Source organism: Trichomycterus rosablanca, chromosome 1, assembly GCF_030014385.1.
Source record: "Trichomycterus rosablanca isolate fTriRos1 chromosome 1, fTriRos1.hap1, whole genome shotgun sequence".
In the NCBI taxonomy this organism is placed as follows: Eukaryota; Metazoa; Chordata; class Actinopteri; order Siluriformes; family Trichomycteridae; genus Trichomycterus; species Trichomycterus rosablanca.
The window spans coordinates 7,489,879-7,514,013 of NC_085988.1; the positions used below are offsets into that span (position 1 = coordinate 7,489,879).

Here is a 24,135-nt window from a genome sequence, read left to right on the forward strand (position 1 = left end):
AATGTTGATCTTGTAGGTTTGTAGCTACGTGTTTGTGTTTGTAAAGCTCTAATAATCTGTTATATTAAATATAAACACTTTGTTACAGCTGGATATTATAATAATAATAATCATAATAATATGTTATATTAAATATAAACACTGTTACAGCTGGATATAATAATAATAATAATATTAATAATAATAATAATAATAATCATAATAATCTGTTATATTAAATATAAACACTTTGTTACAGCTGGATATAATAATAATAATAATAATAATAATAATAATAATAATAATCTGTTATATTAAATATAAACACTTTGTTACAGCTGGATATAATAATAATAATAATCATCATAATAATCATAATAATCTGTTATATTAAATATAAACACTTTGTTACAGCTGGATATAATAATAATAATAATAATAATAATAATAATAATAATAATAATAATAATCTGTTATATTAAATATAAACACTTTGTTACAGCTGATATAATAATAATAATAATAATCATAATAATCTGTTATATTAAATATAAACACTTTGTTACAGCTGGATATAATTATAATAATAATATAATAATAAAAATAATAATAAACTGTTACATTAAATATAAACACTTTGTTACAGCTGGATATAATTATAATAATAATAATATAATAAAAATAATAATAAACTGTTACATTAAATATAAACACTTTGTTACAGCTGGATATAATAATAATAAAAATAATAATAATAATAATAAAAATAATCTTGTGCTACAGTTCTTTACTGTCTTCTTCCTCCTTCTGGTCTCTTGGTCGCCTCTCTTACTCCTGTTTAATGGTTTATTGTTCTCTAGAATTCAGCTCATCAGGAACATTTCCAACACAAAACGTGTTCATACATTTGTGCTTCACACTTTACACAACATACAAACAACAGATGCTGATAAAATAAAGTTTTATTGTTTTATACACATTAATATAATAAAAATAATAATAATAATAATAATACATCACATTTATATAGCGCTTTTCAGTAACCCAAAGACGCTTACAAAGAACAATTGGTAATACAAGGAACAATGAACGACAAACAAGCAGAAAACAATTATACAAGAAGTCAAAGTGACAACAGATAAAGAGACTTAGAGTACAATTGGTAATACAGGGAACAAGTAAACAATGACGAACAGGAATACAATAATACAAAGGAAAACAACATATGGGGGGAGTTCACTGCGGCAGGTTAAGATGGAGGAAGACTATAAGCAAGACGGAAAATGTGTGTTTTAAGGTTGAATTTAAATGAGGATAGTGAGTTTGATTGTTGAATATGTGGAGGAAGAGAGTTCCAAAGGCGTGGCGCAAATCTGGAAAATGCTCGATAACCAAAGTTATGGAGAATAGAGGAGGGAACGGTGAGCAGACCAGCAGTGGAGGAACGGAGAGCACGCACAGGCTTGTAGATGCAGACGAGGTCAGAGAGATAGGATGGGGCAAGGTTATTGAGAGCTTTATATGTGAGTAGAAGAATCTTAAACTGGATAGGATATTTTATGGGAAGCCAGTGGAGGTTTTGGAGAACAGGTGTGATATGGTGGTGGGACCGAGTGTAAGTGAGAAGGCGGGCAGCTGAGTTCTGAACCATCTGGAGTTTTTGAATCTGTGAAGAACTAATGCCTGCAAGAAGGGAGTTACAATAATCTAAATGACTAGATATGAAAGCATGGATTAGTGCTTCAGCAGCAGTCTGGGAAAAACATGGGCGGATTTTAGCTATATTGCGCAGGTGAAAGAAAGAGGTTTTAATGATGGAGCCGACATGGGATTCAAGTTTGAGTGAAGAATCAAGCAGAACACCCAAATTCCGGACCACAGAGGAGGAAGACAGAACAACATTATCAAATAACAAAGTAATGGGCCCAGCTTTATTAAGAGCAGTTTTTGAGCCAATAAGAATGAGTTCAGTCTTATCACTGTTTAACATTAGGGAGTTGCATTGCATCCAGTTCTTAATTTCTAGGAGACATGATTCTAGCTTACCAAGGGAATCCAGCCTTAACGCATAACAATGAAAGTCAAGATTAAAATGGCGGATAATCTTGCCTACTGGGTGAATGTATATAATAAATAATAGAGGTTCGAGGACTGAGCCTTGCGGGACACCTTGAGTGAGAGATGAGGTAAATGACCTGTGCCCAGAGAGGGTAACAAATTGCTTGCGATCAGTTAGGTAGGAGGTGAGCCAGTCAAGAGCAGAACCACCAATGCCCAGCTCACTCAGTCTAGTCAGGAGGATGGAATGGTTCACTGTATCAAATGCAGCACTTAAGTCTAGAAGAACAAGAATGCTAGCGGCACCGGCAGACACAAGCAGGTCATTAACTACCTTTACAAGGGCAGTTTCGGTGCTGTGCTGAGACCGAAAACCAGACTGAAAGGGATCGAATAAGTTATGGGAGTCCAGGAACGCTTTGAGCTTGATTGCAACAATGCGCTCCAGGACTTTAGAAAAGAATGGAAGATTTGAAATTGGCCGAAAGTTATTCAAATTGGATTGATCCAGATTGGGTTTTTTAAGAACTGGAGTAACTGCAGCTATCTTGAACAGAGAGGGAACGTGGCCAGAGGACAATGACTGGTTAATGATGGAAGTGAGATGGGGAACCAAAGCAGACACACAAGCTTTGACTAGAGGTGTAGGAAAGGGATCAAGGCAACTAGTTGTACTTTTGGAATTAGTTATGATTTCATTGATAAGAGATTCCGAAACAAAGTTGAAAGCAGGAAAAGAGGGGGAGTTCAATGGCTGGGTAGTCAAGGGAGAACAAAGGGGATTTGTAGGCGATGAAGCCATAAGAGAGCTGTTGATTTTGGATATTTTACTAGCAAATAATTGCAGGAATGAGTTACAGACTTCAGGAGAAGGTACTGAAATGGTAAGTGGTGGTTTAAAAAGCTTATTAAAAAGCTGATATAAACTAGGATTCAATACAAATCAATAATTAATAATGATTTCATTGATATAACTGTACACATGATTAAAATCAGAATGTGGTTTAATAATATCAGATGAATCTGTGACTGATCTGAGTGAATTAGATGTTGAATGTACAGGACGAGCGCCGTGTCTCCAGAGTCTGATCATAATAACAATCTATTCAGCATCATAAACACTTTCTTCTTGTGATTAAAACCTTTTCTACAGTTTCCCAGTCATGTCATGATGTCTGAATCCTGCACAGTTTCATTTTCTCATTCACATCCTGTACAGATGTTTTAATCACAGCTGTAAATCACCTCTGTGGTCACAAATAATCGCTGCTTTTAATCTCCGTCTTCATCTGAGTTTATCACCAAAGACTGAAAATAATAAAAGAATAAATTAATAACAGTCCTGTGTTCTCATATTTAATGATGGAAACATGATGGAACCGTTGATCTGTAGTTTTGTGTATTAAGTGTTTTGTTTAGCTTAATGTAATTTTCTATGCTAAGAACCATGTTTATATTTATTAACACTTATATTTATTAACTCTTTTTCTGCTTGGTATTGTTTTCATAAAATTATGTTAATAATTTACTGATTGTTAATGTGAATCAATGTTGTCTGTTAAAAATTTAATTCATTTCCAACAGTGAACATTTAATATTAGAATTTAAATATGAGCAGAGCGCAGCATTCTCACATCAGCACCATGTAGAGTAAGCAGGTGTTGTGCTGAAACTGGATACAGTTATTTAATTGCTAGGAGATCAATTGTAATAGAAGCAAGCATAAATTGAAAATAACACTGGTCAGAAGAGTGTAATATTTATTCAAATGCATTTGGGTTCATGACAGGACATCAGGGTGTAAAGAACAACAGGTAGGATAAATTGTTGTGTGGATAACATTGTACCAACCACAACAGTACAGTGTTTTTCTAACAACAAACCTTGGGTTACTCTGGATCTTAAGGTTCTTCTAAACAAGAATAAAAAAATAAGGAGGAAATGAGAAGTGTACAGAAGGAGATGAAGAAGATGATCAGGGAGGGTAAAGCTTGCTACAGGAGGAGGATAGAGGATCAGTTGCAACAGAATAATGTGAGTGGAGTCTGGAGAGGCCTCAGAACAATCTAAGGACTTAAGGAATCCAACAGACAGTCTGTGAAACCTGCAGTGGGCGAAATAACTTAACACATTCATTAACAGATTTGATCAGGCATTCCCTCCACGGACACCATGGACCTTATGCAACTACCCCATCATCTACTGTTTTCGCTTTGCCCACCCTGTACTATCAACACCCAACTCTCAACCCCTTTGTCCATCCTCACTGCAACCTTTACCCACCACAGTTTGATACTTTACACCTCCACTTTCAACACCCAGCACCCAAGCCTGCTCTTCTCTATCGTTCGTATCTGATGGCATCCACTGTGCAGATCAGCTGTGTGGAATAGTCCAGGATATCTTTAATCTAAGGGTGGCACGGTGGTTTAGTGAGTAGCACTGTCGCCTTACAGCAAGAAGGTCCTGGGTTCGATTCCCAGGCGGAGTGGTCCAGGTCCTTTCTATGTGGAGTTTGCATGTTTTCCCTGTGTCTGCGCGGGTTTCTTCTGGGAGCTCCGGTTTCCTCCCACAGTCCAAAAACATGCAGTCAGGTTAATTGGAGACAATGACTTGCCCTATAAGTGAATAGGTGTGTGTGTCTATGCTTGTCTGCCCTGTGATGGACGAGCGTCCCGTCCAGTGTGTTTACTGTGTGCCTTGTGCCCCATTGAAAAGCTGGGATAGGTTCCAGTACCCCCCCCCCCCCAAGTTGTAGAGTGCACCATCTGATCTCATGGACAATGGACTATCTAACAAATAGACCACAGTATGTGCAGCTTAAGAACTGTGCTTCAGACACAATCCTCTGCAGGACTGGGGCTCCACAAGAAACATCTACAATACAACAACCTGCCACCTACAGAAGTTCTCAGATGACTCTGATGAACATCCAGGAACAGAAAATTAAGGTCGTTAACACCTATAGGTACCTGGGCACCTTAATGGAGACCCCCACAGGACCACCACAGAGCAGGTATTATTTAGGTGGTGGATCATTCTCAGCACTGCAGTAACACTGACATGGTGGTGGTGTGTTAGTGTGTGTTGTGCTGGTATGAGTGGATCAGATACAGCAGCGCTGCTGAAGTTTTTAGGTTAGACGGGGAGTTCAGAAATGCCGATATTTCCGTATCTTTAGGAAAACATAAGAGACGCTTCATCCGATATGAAAAACATTTGTTTTTTCACTGTCCACTCTATTAGACACTCCTACCTAGTTGGTCCACCTTGTAGATGTAAAGTCAGAGACGATCGCGCATCTATTGCTGCTGTTTGAGTCGCTCATCTTCTAGACCTTTATCAGTGGTCACAGAACGCTGCCCACAGGGCGCTGTTGGCTGGATATTTTTGGTTGGTGGACGATTCTCAGTCCAGCAGTGACAGTGAGGTGTTTAAAAACTCCAGCAGCGCTGCTGTGTCTGATCCACTCATACCAGCACAACACACACTAACACACCACCACCATGTCAGTGTCACTGCAGTGCTGAGAATGATCCACCACCTAAATAAAAGCTGCTCTGTGGTGGTCCTGGGAGAGTCCCGACCATTGAAGAACAGGGTGAAAGGGGGCTACCAAAGCATGTAAAGAAATCAGTGCTATGTTGCCTAAGTACTTAATGAGGGGGGCAACTTTATCTTGTTTATTTTCTTGTAATTATTAAATTAATGGTTTGATTTATCCCGTAATGATAGTGTGTAATAGAGCTACATAGAAACGTATGACTTTTTTTAACCGCCTCTATTAAGGGTGCCAACAGTTTTGGAGTTTACAAAGACAGACATCAGATTTTCATCCACAAACATTGTAACAATTATTAATAATCATTAGAAGTTTTATTCTTTTTTAGTGACATCTTAAAAAATAGTGTTTATGTTAGAGACAAAGTTCTAATCAGTGCATAGTGGATTTAACTAAACCTTTCATTCCTGAACTGTTTTTTAAAATAGTTCTTACTTTAGGATTCCAGAACCCCCAGTCTTTCCATTCTTTAGATCAGAAAGAAGCTTCGTTTCTGAATCTGTTAGACTGTTTCTAGACAGATGAAGTTCTCTCAGGTGTGAGGGGTTTGATCTCAGAGCTGAAGCCAGAGCAGAACAACCTTCATCTGATACACCACAATTATACAACCTGCAGAGAGAACAATGATCCACTGTTTATAATCAGAATTATCACTACAGATTACTACAGATGGCTACATATTACTATAGGGGCCTTTTCTAAACTGATGCCACAGAGTTTAAAGCATATAATTCATTTTATATAATTAGCAATGGTTGTGTCTAAAACATCTGAAATCCTCAAAAGTGTTGTGTTCCCTCACTTTTCAGAATCAGAATCAGGCTTTATTGGCCAAGCACATTCAAGGAATTAGTTTTTTGGTTACACAGATGCTTGCAGTGCACAAAAAATACAATAAAGACAATCTTATTCACACAGCTTACTCTCTCCTTAGCACACATTCATACCTGTAAGCGTTGTAAACATTGTAAACATTGGCATGTGCAATTCACATTGTGGGTTTAAAAAGGTGCAGTGTTTTGTGCAATATAAAACTTAAATAGAAAGATATATAAATAAGAAATGGAAGTGGATGTGGAAATCCTGTGTATGCAATTATATAAATTAAATAGGTAGTTTGTACAAGTGTCCCGGGCATTAACAGTACAGTAGAGTTCAATTGTTCATGAGCATAATGGAGTTTGGATAAAAGCTTCTCTGTAGCCTGGTCGTTCTGGTCTTCATGTGGCTGAAGCGTCGGTCTAATGAAAGACGCCAAAACAGTGATGGCCAGGGTGAGACGGGTCAGTGATGATTTTGTCAGCACGCTTCCTGGTTCTGGAGGCATGCAGGTCCAGCAGTGTGGGCAGCTTTACACCGATGGTCCTCTCTGCAGACTTGATGATGCGCTGCAGTCTCTCTCATGTTTTATGACAGCGCTGCCCCACACTGTGATGGATGTGGTAATGATGGACTCTATGATGGCTGTGTAGAACTGCACCATCAGCTCTTGGGGTAGGTTAAACTTCCTCAGCTGGTACAGGAAGTACATCCTCTGTTGAGCCCTCTTGATGATGGAGTTGATGTTGCTGTCCCACTTCAGGTCCTTGGAGATCGTTGTGCCCAGGAACTTGTAGGACTCCACAGCCATCACAGTTCTGTCTAAGATGGTGAGTGCTGGCAGGGTTGGGGGTCTCCTCCTGAATTCCACGGTCATCTCCACTGTTTTTGCTGTGTTCAGCTCCAGATTGTTCTGACTGCTCCAGAGGACAACCTGATCAACCACCCGTCTATAAGCAGACGCATCACTGTCACTGATGAGACCAATGACTGTAGTGTCATCTGCAAACTTCAGGATTTTAACAGAGGAGTCCATGGAGGTACAGTCATTTGTGTACAGTGAGAAGAGCAGTGGGGAGAGTACACAACCCTGTGGGGCACCCGTACTGATGATCCGGTTGTCTGAAGTGAACTTTCCCAGCCTCACCTACTGTTTTCTGCCAGTAAGGAAGTCAGTTATCCACTGGCAGGTGGAGGCTGGTACGCTGAGTTCAGTCAGTTTGTTGTGTAGTTGTGCTGGAATTATTGTGTTGAAGGCTGAGCTGAAGTCCAGGAACAGAATTCTTGCATAAGTTCCTGGATGATCAAGGTGTTGAAGGATGAAGTGGAGACCCATGTTCACTGCATCGTCCACCGACCGGTTGGCCCAATAGGCAAATTGCAGGGGGTATAGCAGGGGGTCCGTGATTTCCTTAATGTGGTTGAGAACCAGTCTTTCACATATTGTGTATATTCCCAGTAGTGATAAAATGTTTGCACTTGCTTTTCACAGCTTGGACAAGAGGATGTATTTTTTCTTCAACACCATATCGTTATTTAATTATTTTTATGGCCATCTTAAGCTTTTGCTTCTGTAATTGCTTTCACAGTAACAGATTTTTTGGTCTTCTGATACCTCTCAGCCTAAATTACTCTAAGACCACATTCTTTAATTTGACCATTGTCTATTGTGAGTTGCCACCACAACAGTCTCTTCATCCTTAAAGTCACAGCTTCTCAAAGCTGCCTTTATGATTAGTTTGACGAATCCAAGTGTCCAGCATATATCGTCCAGTCAGAGAATACATTCACAAAATTAGTTATTGGTGCTTGCCTGTGGTAAAAGGTAAACCACAACAGTCTTGTGTTAAAATGTATCTGTGAACATTTCACTGCTCAGGCTTCATACTTCCAGTTCACACCACCAATTGAGTAAGGGTTTAGGCTGAGGCTAATCAGATTTTATAGGTGGCCCGATCACCAGGCACTGCTAATGTTAATGCATGCAGAAGACTTTATACTATCAGATGTTACATAAATCTGAATATGGTTCTGCTTATAAGCAGGGGCAGAGCCAGGGGGTGGCCATAAATTAATATTATGGTAGACCCCCCTGCCCCCCCCCCCCCCCCCCCCCATCACCGCTTTAAAACAATTTAATAGCAGTGAAATAACACTTCTATTTGAAAGAAAATCTTCAGTTTTAAAAAGCTCCAGCATTGTAGAAGGCTATTAAAAGTAAAGTCAGTTTTCAATGCTGATTTGGCTTAATAGTGTTGGTCAGTCTGTATCATATTGTTAAAAAGATTAAAATTTGTTTTCCATGCTAGCATGTTCTGGGATTCAATTGAGTGTCTTCATTACACACAAGTTGGCAGCCAAATAATAAAGTATTGCATAGCAATATCTTTGACATTCTTCCTCTTAATTTTAAGGTTGGTATATTTTTGTTTTTCACTTGTCAAGGAAAATGAAGAGAAAAAAAAAGCTTATTATGCGGGTCTCCGTGATGTAATTCTACATGACACTCACTGCCTGTATAGGTAAATGAGTGAGTGACCACATAAGAAAAGGTATCATTTTCTGTGCCACCCCTGTGTGAGCAATGGTCTCAGTCTGGCCACCCCTATGAAAATTGTCTGGCTCCGCCACTGCTTATAAGTGCCGTTTTACATGTTATTAAATTGGAGAAAAAAACAGCTGTTAAGAATGTTGTAAGATGTTATGATCTGGTGTAATAGCAGTAAAACATGAATCAGAAGTAATTCCTCCTCTTAGACTGAAGGACTCAGTATTGTTACAGGTTTATTTTATAGATCATTTCCTCTCTTTATTTAGTAAATACACAACTTCCATTCAAACCTAAATCCTCTGTTTCAGTCTCACTATTAGAGAAGATGAGTTAGTGAGGAGCAGCTCATGTGTGATTCTCAGAGAGATGATCTTACCTCAGTATCTCCAGTTTACAGTGAGGATTCTCCAGTACAGCAGAGAGACGCTTCACTCCTGAATCTCCTAGATTATTTCCAGACAGATGAAGTTTTCTCAGTTGTGAGGGGTGTGATCCTAGAGCTGATGCCAGAGCAGCACAACCTTCATCTGATACACCACAATTCTTCAACCTGCAGAGAGATGTAACGCATATAGGGCTATAACGGACAGGAGGGGCGGACACACTCGCAGAGATATAAAACTGAAATATTTATTAATAAACAAAGACACAAGACAGGTAGAACAAGACCAGACGAAGGTACAAAATCAAACATACAACCTATGCTAAGCTAAATGCTAAACACATGAAACACAAACCTAAACCCTAAGCTAAGCTAAACAGGAAATAGACAGGACTGAACAGGGCAACACAAACTAAACAGGACTATAAAGACTAAACAGAGATAAACAGAACTAACACTAATAAACAAAGGCTAACAAACAGAACTAAAACACAGAGCTAACAAACAAGGACTAGGCTAACAGACAGGGGCTAAACAGGGACTAAACTAAACAGGCTAACAAGACAGGAACAGGCTAAACTGACCGACAGGAGCAGGAACAAGGCAAAATAGGGTTACCGGAATCAAACAGAGTTACGAGGAAAATAATCTCCAACTGTCTGTGCTCCAGTGCACCTCTTAAATGGAGGGCAGCTGGAGCCAATTAGTTCAAATGAACCAATCATGAGAGAGGGTGTGGCAGGAGACCGAGTGTGCACACAGAGAGGAGGGCGTGGCACACAGGAGCTCCAGAGCACAGAGGGGCTGTAAACGTGACAAGAGAACAATGATCCACTCTTCATTCTCTCAGTTCTAGAGGAACTTCATCATCTACAGAGTCACTACAGTCTACAATCAGTGTGGATGAATCTCTGTGAAACAGTAAAATCAACAAAGTACAAATAAAATAAGAAGATGTGGCTGATCTCAGGTCTCTGGTTTCTTTTAGATCTTTCACACTTCTTATTACTAGGTATAAAATGGTAATGATGAGGGTGTGGTTGTGTTTTGGTGCTGGTGTGAGGGGTGGAATTTGCTGCTGTATTCACAGGGTTTTAATAATTTGGTTGGATATAAACCAAATTTTCCTTTATGTACTTGTTTGCTGGTTCTACCAGAATTGAAGGTGGCTGGGTTGACATCATGATGGATCTGTTCGCTGGTCCAGAATTGTTTTAAGACCCACATAGTGTAACATGAACTTAGCCATTGTGGGGACACATATCAGTGTGAACTCTTAGTACCATTCTCAAGTCCAGATACACAAAAGGGTTGCATCGGAAGTGTATCCATCATAAAAACTGTTCCAGATCAGTTGCTGATGCTGATGAATGACCCACTGTGGCGACGTCTATTGGGAGCAGTTGTAAAGAATCATCACTTTCTTTTGAGAGCTTCAACTAACTGCAAATTCAGGATTAAAGTGAAAGTGCTTCAGGTTTAAAAATAGTTTAATAAAACATGTCCATGATAAATTATATTAATTAACATTAAAAAAAAATCCCCAAAACTATAAGTAATCCAGGTTAAATGCGTTGATTTTTAATCTGGATTAAAAAACGTCTTGTCTTGGAAACAAATATTTTATTTTATAGAATTGATTATATAAACCTGTTAGCAGTGGGTGTGGCTAAAACTGAATAATTAGAAGATGTGTCTACATACTTTTGGCCATATAGTGTAAATGTAAATATAGAGGTAGAATATTGTGGTTATAAAGGTTTTATTGTTGACTGTTTTCTTTATGGCTTCTTTCAGTTGAATGTACTGATAGTAAAAGTGATCTGGTTGGTTTGCTGGATTTTTCCTTGATGTTGTTGAAGATCATGAGCAGCCATTACTGTACAAGACTGGTTCCTCCTCTCTGTCTCCATTACTGAATTACTGTACCAGACTGGTTCCTCCTCTCTGTCTCCATTACTGAATGACTGTACCAGACTGGTTCCTCCTCTCTGTCTCCATTACTGAATGACTGTACCAGACTGGTTCCTCCTCTCTGTCTCCATTACTGAATGACTGTACCAGACTGGTTCCTCCTCTCTGTCTCCATTACTGAATTACTGTACCAGACTGGTTCCTCCTCTCTGTCTCCATTACTGAATGACTGTACCAGACTGGTTCCTCCTCTCTGTCTCCATTACTGAATGACTGTACCAGACTGGTTCCTCCTCTCTGTCTCCATTACTGAATGACTGTACCAGACTGGTTCCTCCTCTCTGTCTCCATTACTGAATGACTGTACCAGACTGGTTCCTCCTCTCTGTCTCCATTACTGAATGACTGTACCAGACTGGTTCCTCCTCTCTGTCTCCATTACTGAATGACTGTACCAGACTGGTTCCTCCTCTCTGTCTCCATTACTGAATGACTGTACCAGACTGGTTCCTCCTCTCTGTCTCCATTACTGAATTACTGTACCAGACTGGTTCCTCCTCTCTGTCTCTATTACTGAATTACTGTACCAGACTGGTTCCTCCTCTCTGTCTCCATTACTGAATGACTGTACCAGACTGGTTCCTCCTCTCTGTCTCCATTACTGAATGACTGTACCAGACTGGTTCCTCCTCTCTGTCTCCATTACTGAATGACTGTACCAGACTGGTTCCTCCTCTCTGTCTCCATTACTGAATTACTGTACCAGACTGGTTCCTCCTCTCTGTCTCCATTACTGAATGACTGTACCAGACTGGTTCCTCCTCTCTGTCTCCATTACTGAATGACTGTACCAGACTGGTTCCTCCTCTCTGTCTCCATTACTGAATGACTGTACCAGACTGGTTCCTCCTCTCTGTCTCCATTACTGAATGACTGTACCAGACTGGTTCCTCCTCTCTGTCTCCATTACTGAATGACTGTACCAGACTGGTTCCTCCTCTCTGTCTCCATTACTGAATGACTGTACCAGACTGGTTCCTCCTCTCTGTCTCCATTACTGAATGACTGTACCAGACTGGTTCCTCCTCTCTGTCTCCATTACTGAATTACTGTACCAGACTGGTTCCTCCTCTCTGTCTCTATTACTGAATTACTGTACCAGACTGGTTCCTCCTCTCTGTCTCCATTACTGAATTACTGTACCAGACTGGTTCCTCCTCTCTGTCTCCATTACTGAATTACTGTACCAGACTGGTTCCTCCTCTCTGTCTCCATTACTGAATTACTGTACCAGACTGGTTCCTCCTCTCTGTCTCCATTACTGAATTACTGTACCAGACTGGTTCCTCCTCTCTGACTCCATTACTGAATTACTGTACCAGACTGGTTCCTCCTCTCTGACTACATTACTGAATTACTGTACCAGACTTGTTCCTCCTCTCTGTCTCCATTACTGAATGACTGTACCAGACTGGTTCCTCCTCTCTGACTCCATTACTGAATTACTGTACCAGACTGGTTCCTCCTCTCTGACTCCATTACTGAATTACTGTACCAGACTGGTTCCTCCTCTCTGTCTCCATTACTGAATTACTGTACCAGACTGGTTCCTCCTCTCTGTCTCCATTACTGAATTACTGTACCAGACTGGTTCCTCCTCTCTGTCTCCATTACTGAATTACTGTACCAGACTGGTTCCTACTCTCTGTCTCTATTACTGAATTACTGTACCAGACTGGTTCCTCCTCTCTGTCTCCATTACTGAATTACTGTACCAGACTGGTTCCTCCTCTCTGTCTCCATTACTGAATTACTGTACCAGACTGGTTCCTCCTCTCTGTCTCCATTACTGAATTACTGTACCAGACTGGTTCCTCCTCTCTGACTCCATTACTGAATTACTGTACCAGACTGGTTCCTCCTCTCTGTCTCCATTACTGAATTACTGTACCAGACTGGTTCCTCCTCTCTGACTCCATTACTGAATTACTGTACCAGACTGGTTCCTCCTCTCTGTCTCCATTACTGAATTACTGTACCAGACTGGCTCCTCCTCTCTGTCTCCATTACTGAATTACTGTACCAGACTGGCTCCTCCTCTCTGTCTCCATTACTGAATTACTGTACCAGACTGGTTCCTCCTCTCTGACTCCATTACTGAATTACTGTACCAGACTGGTTCCTCCTCTCTGACTCCATTACTGAATGACTGTACCAGACTGGTTCCTCCTCTCTGATTCCATTACTGAATTACTGTACCAGACTGGTTCCTCCTCTCTGTCTCCATTACTGAATGACTGTACCAGACTGGTTCCTCCTCTCTGACTCCATTACTGAATTACTGTACCAGACTGGTTCCTCCTCTCTGTCTCCATTACTGAATTACTGTACCAGACTGGCTCCTCCTCTCTGTCTCTATTACTGAATTACTGTACCAGACTGGTTCCTCCTCTCTGTCTCTATTACTGAATTACTGTACCAGACTGGTTCCTCCTCTCTGTCTCCATTACTGAATGACTGTACCAGACTGGTTCCTCCTCTCTGTCTCTATTACTGAATTACTGTACCAGACTGGCTCCTCCTCTCTGTCTCTATTACTGAATTACTGTACCAGACTGGTTCCTCCTCTCTGTCTCTATTACTGAATTACTGTACCAGACTGGTTCCTCCTCTCTGTCTCCATTACTGAATGACTGTACCAGACTGGTTCCTCCTCTCTGTCTCCATTACTGAATTAATGTACCAGACTGGTTCCTCCTCTCTGTCTCCATTACCAGACTGGTTCCTCCTCTCTGTCTCTATTACTGAATTACTGTACCAGACTGGTTCCTCCTCTCTGTCTCCATTACTGAATTACTGTACCAGACTGGTTCCTCCTCTCTGTCTCCATTACTGAATTAATGTACCAGACTGGTTCCTCCTCTCTGTCTCCATTACTGAATTACTGTACCAGACTGGTTCCTCCTCTCTGACTCCATTACTGAATTAATGTACCAGACTGGTTCCTCCTCTCTGTCTCTATTACTGAATTACTGTACCAGACTGGTTCCTCCTCTCTGTCTCCATTACTGAATTACTGTACCAGACTGGTTCCTCCTCTCTGACTCCATTACTGAATTACTGTACCAGACTGGTTCCTCCTCTCTGTCTCCATTACTGAATTAATGTACCAGACTGGTTCCTCCTCTCTGTCTCCATTACTGAATGACTGTACCAGACTGGTTCCTCCTCTCTGTCTCCATTACTGAATTAATGTACCAGACTGGTTCCTCCTCTCTGTCTCCATTACTGAATTAATGTACCAGACTGGTTCCTCCTCTCTGTCTCTATTACTGAATTACTGTACCAGACTGGTTCCTCCTCTCTGTCTCCATTACTGAATTACTGTACCAGACTGGTTCCTCCTCTCTGACTCCATTACTGAATTACTGTACCAGACTGGTTCCTCCTCTCTGTCTCCATTACTGAATTAATGTACCAGACTGGTTCCTCCTCTCTGTCTCCATTACTGAATGACTGTACCAGACTGGTTCCTCCTCTCTGTCTCCATTACTGAATTAATGTACCAGACTGGTTCCTCCTCTCTGACTCCATTACTGAATTACTGTACCAGACTGGTTCCTCCTCTCTGTCTCTATTACTGAATTACTGTACCAGACTGGTTCCTCCTCTCTGTCTCCATTACTGAATTACTGTACCAGACTGGTTCCTCCTCTCTGTCTCCATTACTGAATTACTGTACCAGACTGGTTCCTCCTCTCTGTCTCCATTACTGAATTAATGTACCAGACTGGTTCCTCCTCTCTGTCTCCATTACTGAATTACTGTACTAGACTGGTTCCTCCTCTCTGACTCCATTACTGAATTACTGTACCAGACTGGTTCCTCCTCTCTGTCTCCATTACTGAATTACTGTACCAGACTGGTTCCTCCTCTCTGTCTCCATTACTGAATTACTGTACTAGACTGGTTCCTCCTCTCTGACTCCATTACTGAATTATTGTACCAGACTGGTTCCTCCTCTCTGTCTCCATTACTGAATTACTGTACCAGACTGGTTCCTCCTCTCTGTCTCCATTACTGAATTACTGTACCAGACTGGTTCCTCCTCTCTGTCTCCATTACTGAATTACTGTACCAGACTGGTTCCTCCTCTCTGTCTCCATTACTGAATTACTGTACCAGACTGGTTCCTCCTCTCTGTCTCTATTACTGAATTACTGTACCAGACTGGTTCCTCCTCTCTGTCTCCATTACTGAATTAATGTACCAGACTGGTTCCTCCTCTCTGACTCCATTACTGAATTACTGTACCAGACTGGTTCCTCCTCTCTGACTCCATTACTGAATTACTGTACCAGACTGGTTCCTCCTCTCTGTCTCCATTACTGAATGACTGTACCAGACTGGTTCCTCCTCTCTGTCTCCATTACTGAATGACTGTACCAGACTGGTTCCTCCTCTCTGTCTCCATTACTGAATTACTGTACCAGACTGGTTCCTCCTCTCTGTCTCTATTACTGAATTACTGTACCAGACTGGTTCCTCCTCTCTGTCTCCATTACTGAATTACTGTACCAGACTGGTTCCTCCTCTCTGACTCCATTACTGAATTACTGTACCAGACTGGTTCCTCCTCTCTGTCTCCATTACTGAATTACTGTACCAGACTGGTTCCTCCTCTCTGTCTCCATTACTGAATTAATGTACCAGACTGGTTCCTCCTCTCTGACTCCATTACTGAATTACTGTACCAGACTGGTTCCTCCTCTCTGACTCCATTACTGAATTACTGTACCAGACTGGTTCCTCCTCTCTGACTCCATTACTGAATTACTGTACCAGACTGGTTTCTCCTCTCTGTCTCCATTACTGAATTAATGTACCAGACTGGTTCCTCCTCTCTGACTCCATTACTGAATTACTGTACCAGACTGGTTCCTCCTCTCTGTCTCCATTACTGAGTTACTGTACCAGACTGGTTCCTCCTCTCTGACTCCATTACTGAATGACTGTACCAGACTGGTTCCTCCTCTCTGTCTCCATTACTGAATGACTGTACCAGACTGGTTCCTCCTCTCTGACTTCATTACTGAATTACTGTACCAGACTGGTTTCTCTTCTCTGTTTCCATTACTGAATGACTGTACCAGACTGGTTCCTCCTCTCTGACTCCATTACTGAATTATTGTACCAGACTGGTTCCTCCTCTCTGACTCCGTTACTGAATTATTGTACCAGACTGGTTAAAGGTGCAAGTTTAGGCTGAACGCCTGTGATCCTTGTTCCCTCAGATGGCAACGCCCCCTTTGTGATTGGGCCCTGGTTAATGATCCACAGGTGCCTCTTGTTTAGCTGAGGACATTTAAGGAGGCCTGTGGATTAGTCAGGTGGAGACTATTTTGCCTGTGACTCTGTCATGTTGGTTTGGTCTCCTGCTTCTTTTGCTTCTGTTTGTCAGTTTTGCCTTTGCTTTTGATTCTGTTTGTCTGTTTGCTTTAGCCTTTGTCTTCGCCTCAGCATTATTTTGGTTTGTTAGTCTTTTCCTGTTTGTTCTTGTTTAGGTTAGGGTTTAGGATCATGTTTTATTTGTGTTGGCTTAGCTTAGGGTTTTGTATACTTTAGTCCATGTGTGTTTAGCCTAGTGTTGTGATTAGTTTAGAATTTAGCTTCGTCCATGTGTGTTTAGCATAGTTCATGTTTAGCTTAGCATTTAGCTTAGTTCCTGTATTTGTGTCTGGTTTTGTCTGTTGTTAACTTGTCTTATGTGTTTTGTTCTTATTAAACTTTGTTAATAAATATCTCTGCATGTATGTCTGCCCCACTAGTCATAGCCCATTTTGTTACAAAAGTAAATGTAAGAAATTCTGCCTTATTTATTTTTATTTTTTTATATTATTTGCATTTTCCCTACTGTCCCAATGTTTTCTGATTTTGGATTGTACTTGTTTTTTAATAGATGTTTGGTATATTTTGCAAAGTATGTTAAACAACTGCTGTATTAATTCACTTAAAGCACTTTTAACACTTAAGTTACTTCCATAGTGAAAAAAGACTTGAGTATACTAATATGCTTCAGTATGCTACAATGCACTGTGTATTGTTGTCACACTAATGATCAATGCAATTAAAGCGCACTTATTATATTGTAACTGTACAGAAATAATACAAAACCTCAACTTTAATTGTATTAAGAGAACTAAACTGTACTAAATTACATGGCTGATCAGTTTTGCTGTGCACTACAAAGATTCTGGTTTAGAAAGACAGGAGGTGGAAGTATATTTTTACTCAAGTAAATTTAAAGTCTATTTTTAAAAAAATTTAATGTATCCAAGTGCACTTTAATTTCACTTTAAGTGTAAGAGAAACATGGAGTTAAATACACATGCAGTAGTATACTTTAGTTAAATTAAATATACATAAAATAATCTAAATTTAGTACAGTTTAGTACTTAATGCAATTAAAGTCGAGCTTTTGTATAATTTTTGTACAACTAAAGTATATTAAGTACAAAAATAGTTGTTCCATTTTAGCACTTTAAGTGTATTGATCATACTTCTTTCACCAGGGCTGATCAGATGTAAGAGCAGTAAAACATAAATCAGAAGTAATTCCTCCTCTTAGACTGAAGGACTCAGTATTGTTACAGGTTTATTTTTATAGATCATTTTTACTCTTTATTTAGTAAAGACACAACTTCCATTCAAACCTAAATCCTCTGTTTCAGTCTCACTATTAGAGAAGATGAGTTAGTGAGGAGCAGCTCATGTGTGATTCTCAGAGAGATGATCTTACCTCAGTATCTCCAGTTTACAGTGAGGATTCTCCAGTACAGCAGAGAGACGCTTCACTCCTGAATCTCCTAGTTTATTATTAGACAGATGAAGTTCTCTCAGGTGTGAGGGGTTTGATCTCAGAGCTGAAGCCAGAGCAGAACAACCTTCATCTGATACACCACTATCACGCAACCTGCAGAGAGAACAATGATCCACTCTTCATTCTCTCAGTTCTAGAGGAACTTCATCATCTACAGAGTCACTACAGTCTACAATCAGTGTGGATGAATCTCTGTGAAACAGTAAAATCAACAAAGTACAAATAAAATAAGAAGATGTGGCTGATCTCAGGTCTCTGGTTTCTTTTAGATCTTTCACACTTCTTATTACTTGGTATAAAATGGTAATGATGAGGGTGTGGTTGTGGTTTGGTGCTGGTGTGAGGGGTGGAATGTGCTGCTCTATTCAGTGTTGGATATAAACCACATTTTTTTTCTTTTTGTGCTCCTTTGCTGATTTGATCAGAATTGAAGGTTCTTGTGCTGATATGGTGGTGTGAAATAATAAAGTGTGCTCGTTTAGAATTGTGCTTGTTACTTCCTTTTGAGACCAGCCTGATGTACCATGAACATTGCCATTGTGGGAACACAAATCAGTTTGGACTCCTAGTCCAATGATAAAGCATTAATGTCACACTGCTAGCCTTGGTGTGCTTATATGTGCCACGCCCCTCTTCTCCGTGAGCACACTCACTCCTGCCAGGCCTCACTCCTGATTGGTCCCCCTGAGCAATCAGCCCCAGCTGTTCCTAATCAGGGACCAGTTTAAAAAGGAGAGCTGAGGAACAGGCTGGCAGGGGTTATTTTGGTTTATGGTGGTTATTGTCCAGTGTTCCTAGCCTGTGTTTAGCCAATGTCCCTAGCTTATGTTTAGTTTGTGTTCCTAGCCTGCGTTTAGCCAGTGTTCCTAGCCTGCGTTTAGCCAGTGTTCCTAGCCTGCGTTTAGCCAGTGTTCCTAGCCTGTGTTTAGCCAATGTCCATAGCTTATGTTTAGTTTGTGTTCCTAGCCTGCGTTTAGCCAGTGTTCCTAGCCTGTGTTTAGCCAATGTCCCTAGCTTATGTTTAGTTTGTGTTCCTAGCCTGTGTTTAGCCAGTGTTCCTAGCCTGTGTTTAGCCAATGTCCCTAGCTTATGTTTAGTTTGTGTTCCTAGCCTGGGTTTAGCCAGTGTTCCTAGCCTGTGTTTAGCCAATGTCCCTAGCTTATGTTTAGTTTGTGTTCCTAGCCTGTGTTTAGCCAGTGTTCCTAGCCTGTGTTTAGCCAATGTCCCTAGCTTATGTTTAGTTTGTGTTCCTAGCCTGGGTTTAGCCAGTGTTCCTAGCCTGTGTTTAGCCAATGTCCCTAGCTTATGTTTAGTTTGTGTTCCTAGCCTGTGTTTAGCCAGTGTTCCTAGCCTGCGTTTAGCCAGTGTTCCTAGCTTATGTTTAGTTTGTGTTCCTAGCCTGTGTTTAGCCAGTGTTCCTAGCCTGTGTTTAGCCAGTGTTCCTAGCCTGTGTTTAGCCAATGTTCCTAGCTTATGTTTAGCCTATGTTCCTAACCTATGTTTAGTCTGTATCCCTAGTTTATATTCCCAGTCCGTGTTCCCAGTCTGTGTTCCCAGTCTGTGTACCTAGTTCATGTTCCATTCTCTTGTCATTCCCTTGTTTAGTTCATTAATAAATATATTGCCCTACATCTCTGCGTGTGTGTCCGCCCCCTTTGTCTTGTCTTTGTTTAGTCATTAGCCCCACCGTGACATAATAACCCCTCTCTAGGACACAGCGAGATGTTTAGTCTTAGTAATTTTCCGGAGTTTGACTCCATGAGGTTTCCTCTAATCTTCTTACTTTACAAGCCAGCTCCCTATGATGGAAGCGACCTTTTGGTTGAGGGCTTTCTGCTTCAGAGCCAGCTCTACCTGCAAAACCTTCTCGACCCGCAGCCTTCTGAAACACAAAAGGTGATGTTCATGATGTCTAGGCTGAAGGGTGCTGCGCGAGAATGGGCGAGGCGGCTCTGGACTGAGAAGGGAGCAGTGCTGAACTCTGTGCAAGAGTTTGAGGGCCTCATGCGAGCTCAATTTTCTCGTCGTCACCCCAAGGGCTCCAGGGGTCTTTTTGTTTGTTCACCGGCCCCAGTGCCGTGTTCTCAAGTTCGGGTCAGTCCTAGGCCGAGTTCGTCTGTCCAAGTCTGTCCAATGTCTCCAGTGTTTTCGCAGCTGAGTCCAGTTTCTCCAGGGTCCAAACAGCTGACTTCTGACGCATATCCAGGGTCCAAGCAGCTGATTTCGGACGCCTCTCCAGTGTTTTCGCAGCTGAGTCCAGTTTCTCCAGGGTCCAAACAGCTGACTTCTGACGCATATCCAGGGTCCAAGCAGCTGATTTCGGACGCCTCTCCAGTGTTTTCGCAGCTGAGTCCAGTTTCTCCAGGGTCCAAACAGCTGACTTCTGACGCATATCCAGGGTCCAAGCAGCTGATTCCGGACTCCTCGCCAGTGTTTTCGCAGCTGAGTCCGGTCTTTCCAGGGTCCAAACAGCTGACTTTTGACGCATATCCAGGGTCCAAGCAGCTGATTTCGGACGCCTCTCCAGTGTTTTCGCAGCTAACTTCGGACGCCTCTCAAGGGTCCACGCAGCTGAATGACGTTTCTCCAGTGTTTTCTCAAGTGACTTCGGACGCCTCTCCAGGGTCCTCACCGTTGTTTCAAGGAGTTTCTCAAGGATTTTTGCAGCTGACTTCGGACGCCTCTCCAGGGTCCACGCAGCTGAATGACGTTTCTCTAGTGTTTTCGCAAGTGACTTCGGACACCTCTCCAGGGTCCTCACAGTTGAGTACTGTTTCTCCAGTGTTTTCGCAAGTGACTTCAGACGCCTCTCCAGGGTCCTCACAGCTGAGTGACGTTTCTCCAGTGTTTTCGCAAGTGACTTCAGACGCCTCTCCAGGGTCCTCACCGTTGTTTCAAGGAGTTTCTCAAGGATTTTTGCAGCTGACTTCGGACGCCTCTCCAGGGTCCACGCAGCTGAATGACGTTTCTCTAGTGTTTTCGCAAGTGACTTCAGACGCCTCTCCAGGGTCCTCACTGTTGTTTCAAGGAGTTTCTCAAGGATTTTTGCAGCTGACTTCGGACACCTCTCCAGGGTCCTCACAGCTGAGTGATGTTTCTCTAGTGTTTTCGCAGCTGACTTTGGACGCCTCTCCAGGGTCCTCGCAGCTGACTGACGTTTCTCCAGTGTTTTCGCAGCTGACTTTGGACACCACTCCAGAGTCCTCACAGCTGAATCAAGGAGATTCTCAAGGATTTGTGCAGCTGATTAATGACGTTTCTCCAGTGTTTTTGCAGCTGACTCCGGACGCCTCTTCTCAAGGGTCACCGCAGCTGACTCCCGAAGCCTCTTCGCCAGGCTCACCGCAGCTGACTCCCGAAGCCTCTTCGCCAGGCTCACCGCAGCTGACTCCCGAAGCCTCTTCGCCAGGCTCACCGCAGCTGACTCCCGAAGCCTCTTCGCCAGGCTCACAGCAGCTGACTCCCGAAGCTTCTTCGCCAGGCTCACCGCAGCTGACTCCCGAAGCCTCTTCGCCAGGCTCACAGCAGCTGACTCCCGAAGCTTCTTCGCCAGGCTCACCGCAGCTGACTCCCGAAGCCTCTTCGCCAGGCTCACAGCAGCTGACTCCCGAAGCCTCTTCGCCAGGCTCACCGCAGCTGACTCCCGAAGCCTCTTCGCCAGGCTCACCGCAGCTGACTCCCGAAGCCTCTTCGCCAGGCTCACCGCAGCTGACTCCCGAAGCCTCTTCGCCAGGCTCACCGCAGCTGACTCCCGAAGCCTCTTCGCCAGGCTCACCGCAGCTGACTCCCGAAGCCTCTTCGCCAGGCTCACCGCAGCTGACTCCCGAAGCCTCTTCGCCAGGCTCACCGCAGTTGATTTCTGTTCCTGAGTTGGTGCCCCCTGATGGCACTCCTGTTCCTGAGTTGGTGTCCTCCGACGACACTTCTGTTCCTGAGTTGGTGTCCTCCGACGGCACTTCTGTTCCCGAGTTGGTGTCCTCCGACGGCACTTCTGTTCCCGAGTTGGTGTCCTCCGACGGCACTTCTGTTCCCGAGTTGGTGTCCTCCGACGGCACTTCTGTTCCCGAGTTGGTGTCCTCCGACGGCACTTCTGTTCCCGAGTTGGTGTCCTCCGACGGCACTTCTGTTCCCGAGTTGGTGTCCTCCGACGGCACTTCTGTTCCCGAGTTGGTGTCCTCCGACGGCACTTCTGTTCCCGAGTTGGTGTCCTCCGATGGCGCTCCTGTTCCTGAGTTGGCGCCCCCTGATGGCGCTCCTGTTCCAGAGTTGGAGTCCTTTGATGGTGCTTCTGTTCCCGAGTTGGCGCCCTCCGATGGCGCTCTTGTTCCCGAGTCGGTGCCCCCTGATGGCACTCCTGTCTCCAAAGGCGCTCCTGTCAAGTCAGCACCCCCAGAGGGTGCTCCTGGTTCTTTATCAGCACCCACCGACGGCGCATCTGAACTTTTGTCATGCCTGCCTGAGGACATTTTTAATGACTTCAAATTTACCCCGCAGGGCCCAGGACCTCCTTGGTTTTGTTTATTTTAGGCACTCCAGGTGTAGTGCCTTTGGGAGGGGCATCTGTCACACTGCTAGCCTTGGTGTGCTTATATGTGCCACGCCCCTCTTCTCCGTGAGCACACTCACTCCTGACAGGCCTCACTCCTGATTGGTCCCCCTGAGCAATCAGCCCCAGCTGTTCCTAATCAGGGACCAGTTTAAAAAGGAGAGCTGAGGAACAGGCTGGCAGGGGTTATTTTGGTTTATGGTGGTTATTGTCCAGTGTTCCTAGCCTGTGTTTAGCCAATGTCCCTAGCTTATGTTTAGTTTGTGTTCCTAGCCTGCGTTTAGCCAGTGTTCCTAGCCTGCGTTTAGCCAGTGTTCCTAGCCTGCGTTTAGCCAGTGTTCCTAGCCTGTGTTTAGCCAATGTCCCTAGCTTATGTTTAGTTTGTGTTCCTAGCCTGCGTTTAGCCAGTGTTCCTAGCCTGTGTTTAGCCAATGTCCCTAGCTTATGTTTAGTTTGTGTTCCTAGCCTGTGTTTAGCCAGTGTTCCTAGCCTGTGTTTAGCCAATGTCCCTAGCTTATGTTTAGTTTGTGTTCCTAGCCTGGGTTTAGCCAGTGTTCCTAGCCTGTGTTTAGCCAATGTCCCTAGCTTATGTTTAGTTTGTGTTCCTAGCCTGTGTTTAGCCAGTGTTCCTAGCCTGTGTTTAGCCAATGTCCCTAGCTTATGTTTAGTTTGTGTTCCTAGCCTGGGTTTAGCCAGTGTTCCTAGCCTGTGTTTAGCCAATGTCCCTAGCTTATGTTTAGTTTGTGTTCCTAGCCTGTGTTTAGCCAGTGTTCCTAGCCTGCGTTTAGCCAGTGTTCCTAGCTTATGTTTAGTTTGTGTTCCTAGCCTGTGTTTAGCCAGTGTTCCTAGCCTGTGTTTAGCCAGTGTTCCTAGCCTGTGTTTAGCCAATGTTCCTAGCTTATGTTTAGCCTATGTTCCTAACCTATGTTTAGTCTGTATCCCTAGTTTATATTCCCAGTCCGTGTTCCCAGTCTGTGTTCCCAGTCTGTGTACCTAGTTCATGTTCCATTCTCTTGTCATTCCCTTGTTTAGTTCATTAATAAATATATTGCCCTACATCTCTGCGTGTGTGTCCGCCCCCTTTGTCTTGTCTTTGTTTAGTCATTAGCCCCACCGTGACAATTAATACAGATGAGAAAACTTGTTTTTGTCAGATAATAAATTCAAGATTCATAAATCCAAATTAAAGTGGTTTATTTTATATTTAAAAAACATCCTGTGTTGGAAACAAATATTATTTTTAAAAAATTGATTGTTTACACCTGTTAGCAGTGGGTGTGGCTGAAACACCTGAACAGAATAATTAGAAGATGTGTCCACATACTTTTGGCCATATAGTGTAAGTGTAAATAAAGTGGTAGAATATTGTGGTTATAAAGGTTTTATTGTTGACTGTTTTCTTTATGGCTTCTTTCAGTTGAATGTACTGATAGTAAAAGTGATC

At 42.6% G+C, this 24,135-nt stretch overlaps 1 protein-coding gene across 1 annotated transcript in view; it reads right to left on the reverse strand.

The window, feature by feature from the left end:
* Window positions 1-24,135, reverse strand: part of LOC134316967 (NACHT, LRR and PYD domains-containing protein 12-like) — a 175,526-nt gene that overhangs the window by 104,641 nt on the left and 46,750 nt on the right. The window contains exons 8-10 of the mRNA XM_062997557.1: window positions 18,065-18,238; window positions 9,346-9,519; window positions 6,108-6,208 (exon numbers count right to left, since the gene is read on the reverse strand). Of these exons, the coding sequence (XP_062853627.1) occupies window positions 6,108-6,208; window positions 9,346-9,519; window positions 18,065-18,238 (449 nt within the window). The remainder of the gene's footprint in view (window positions 1-6,107; window positions 6,209-9,345; window positions 9,520-18,064; window positions 18,239-24,135) is intronic.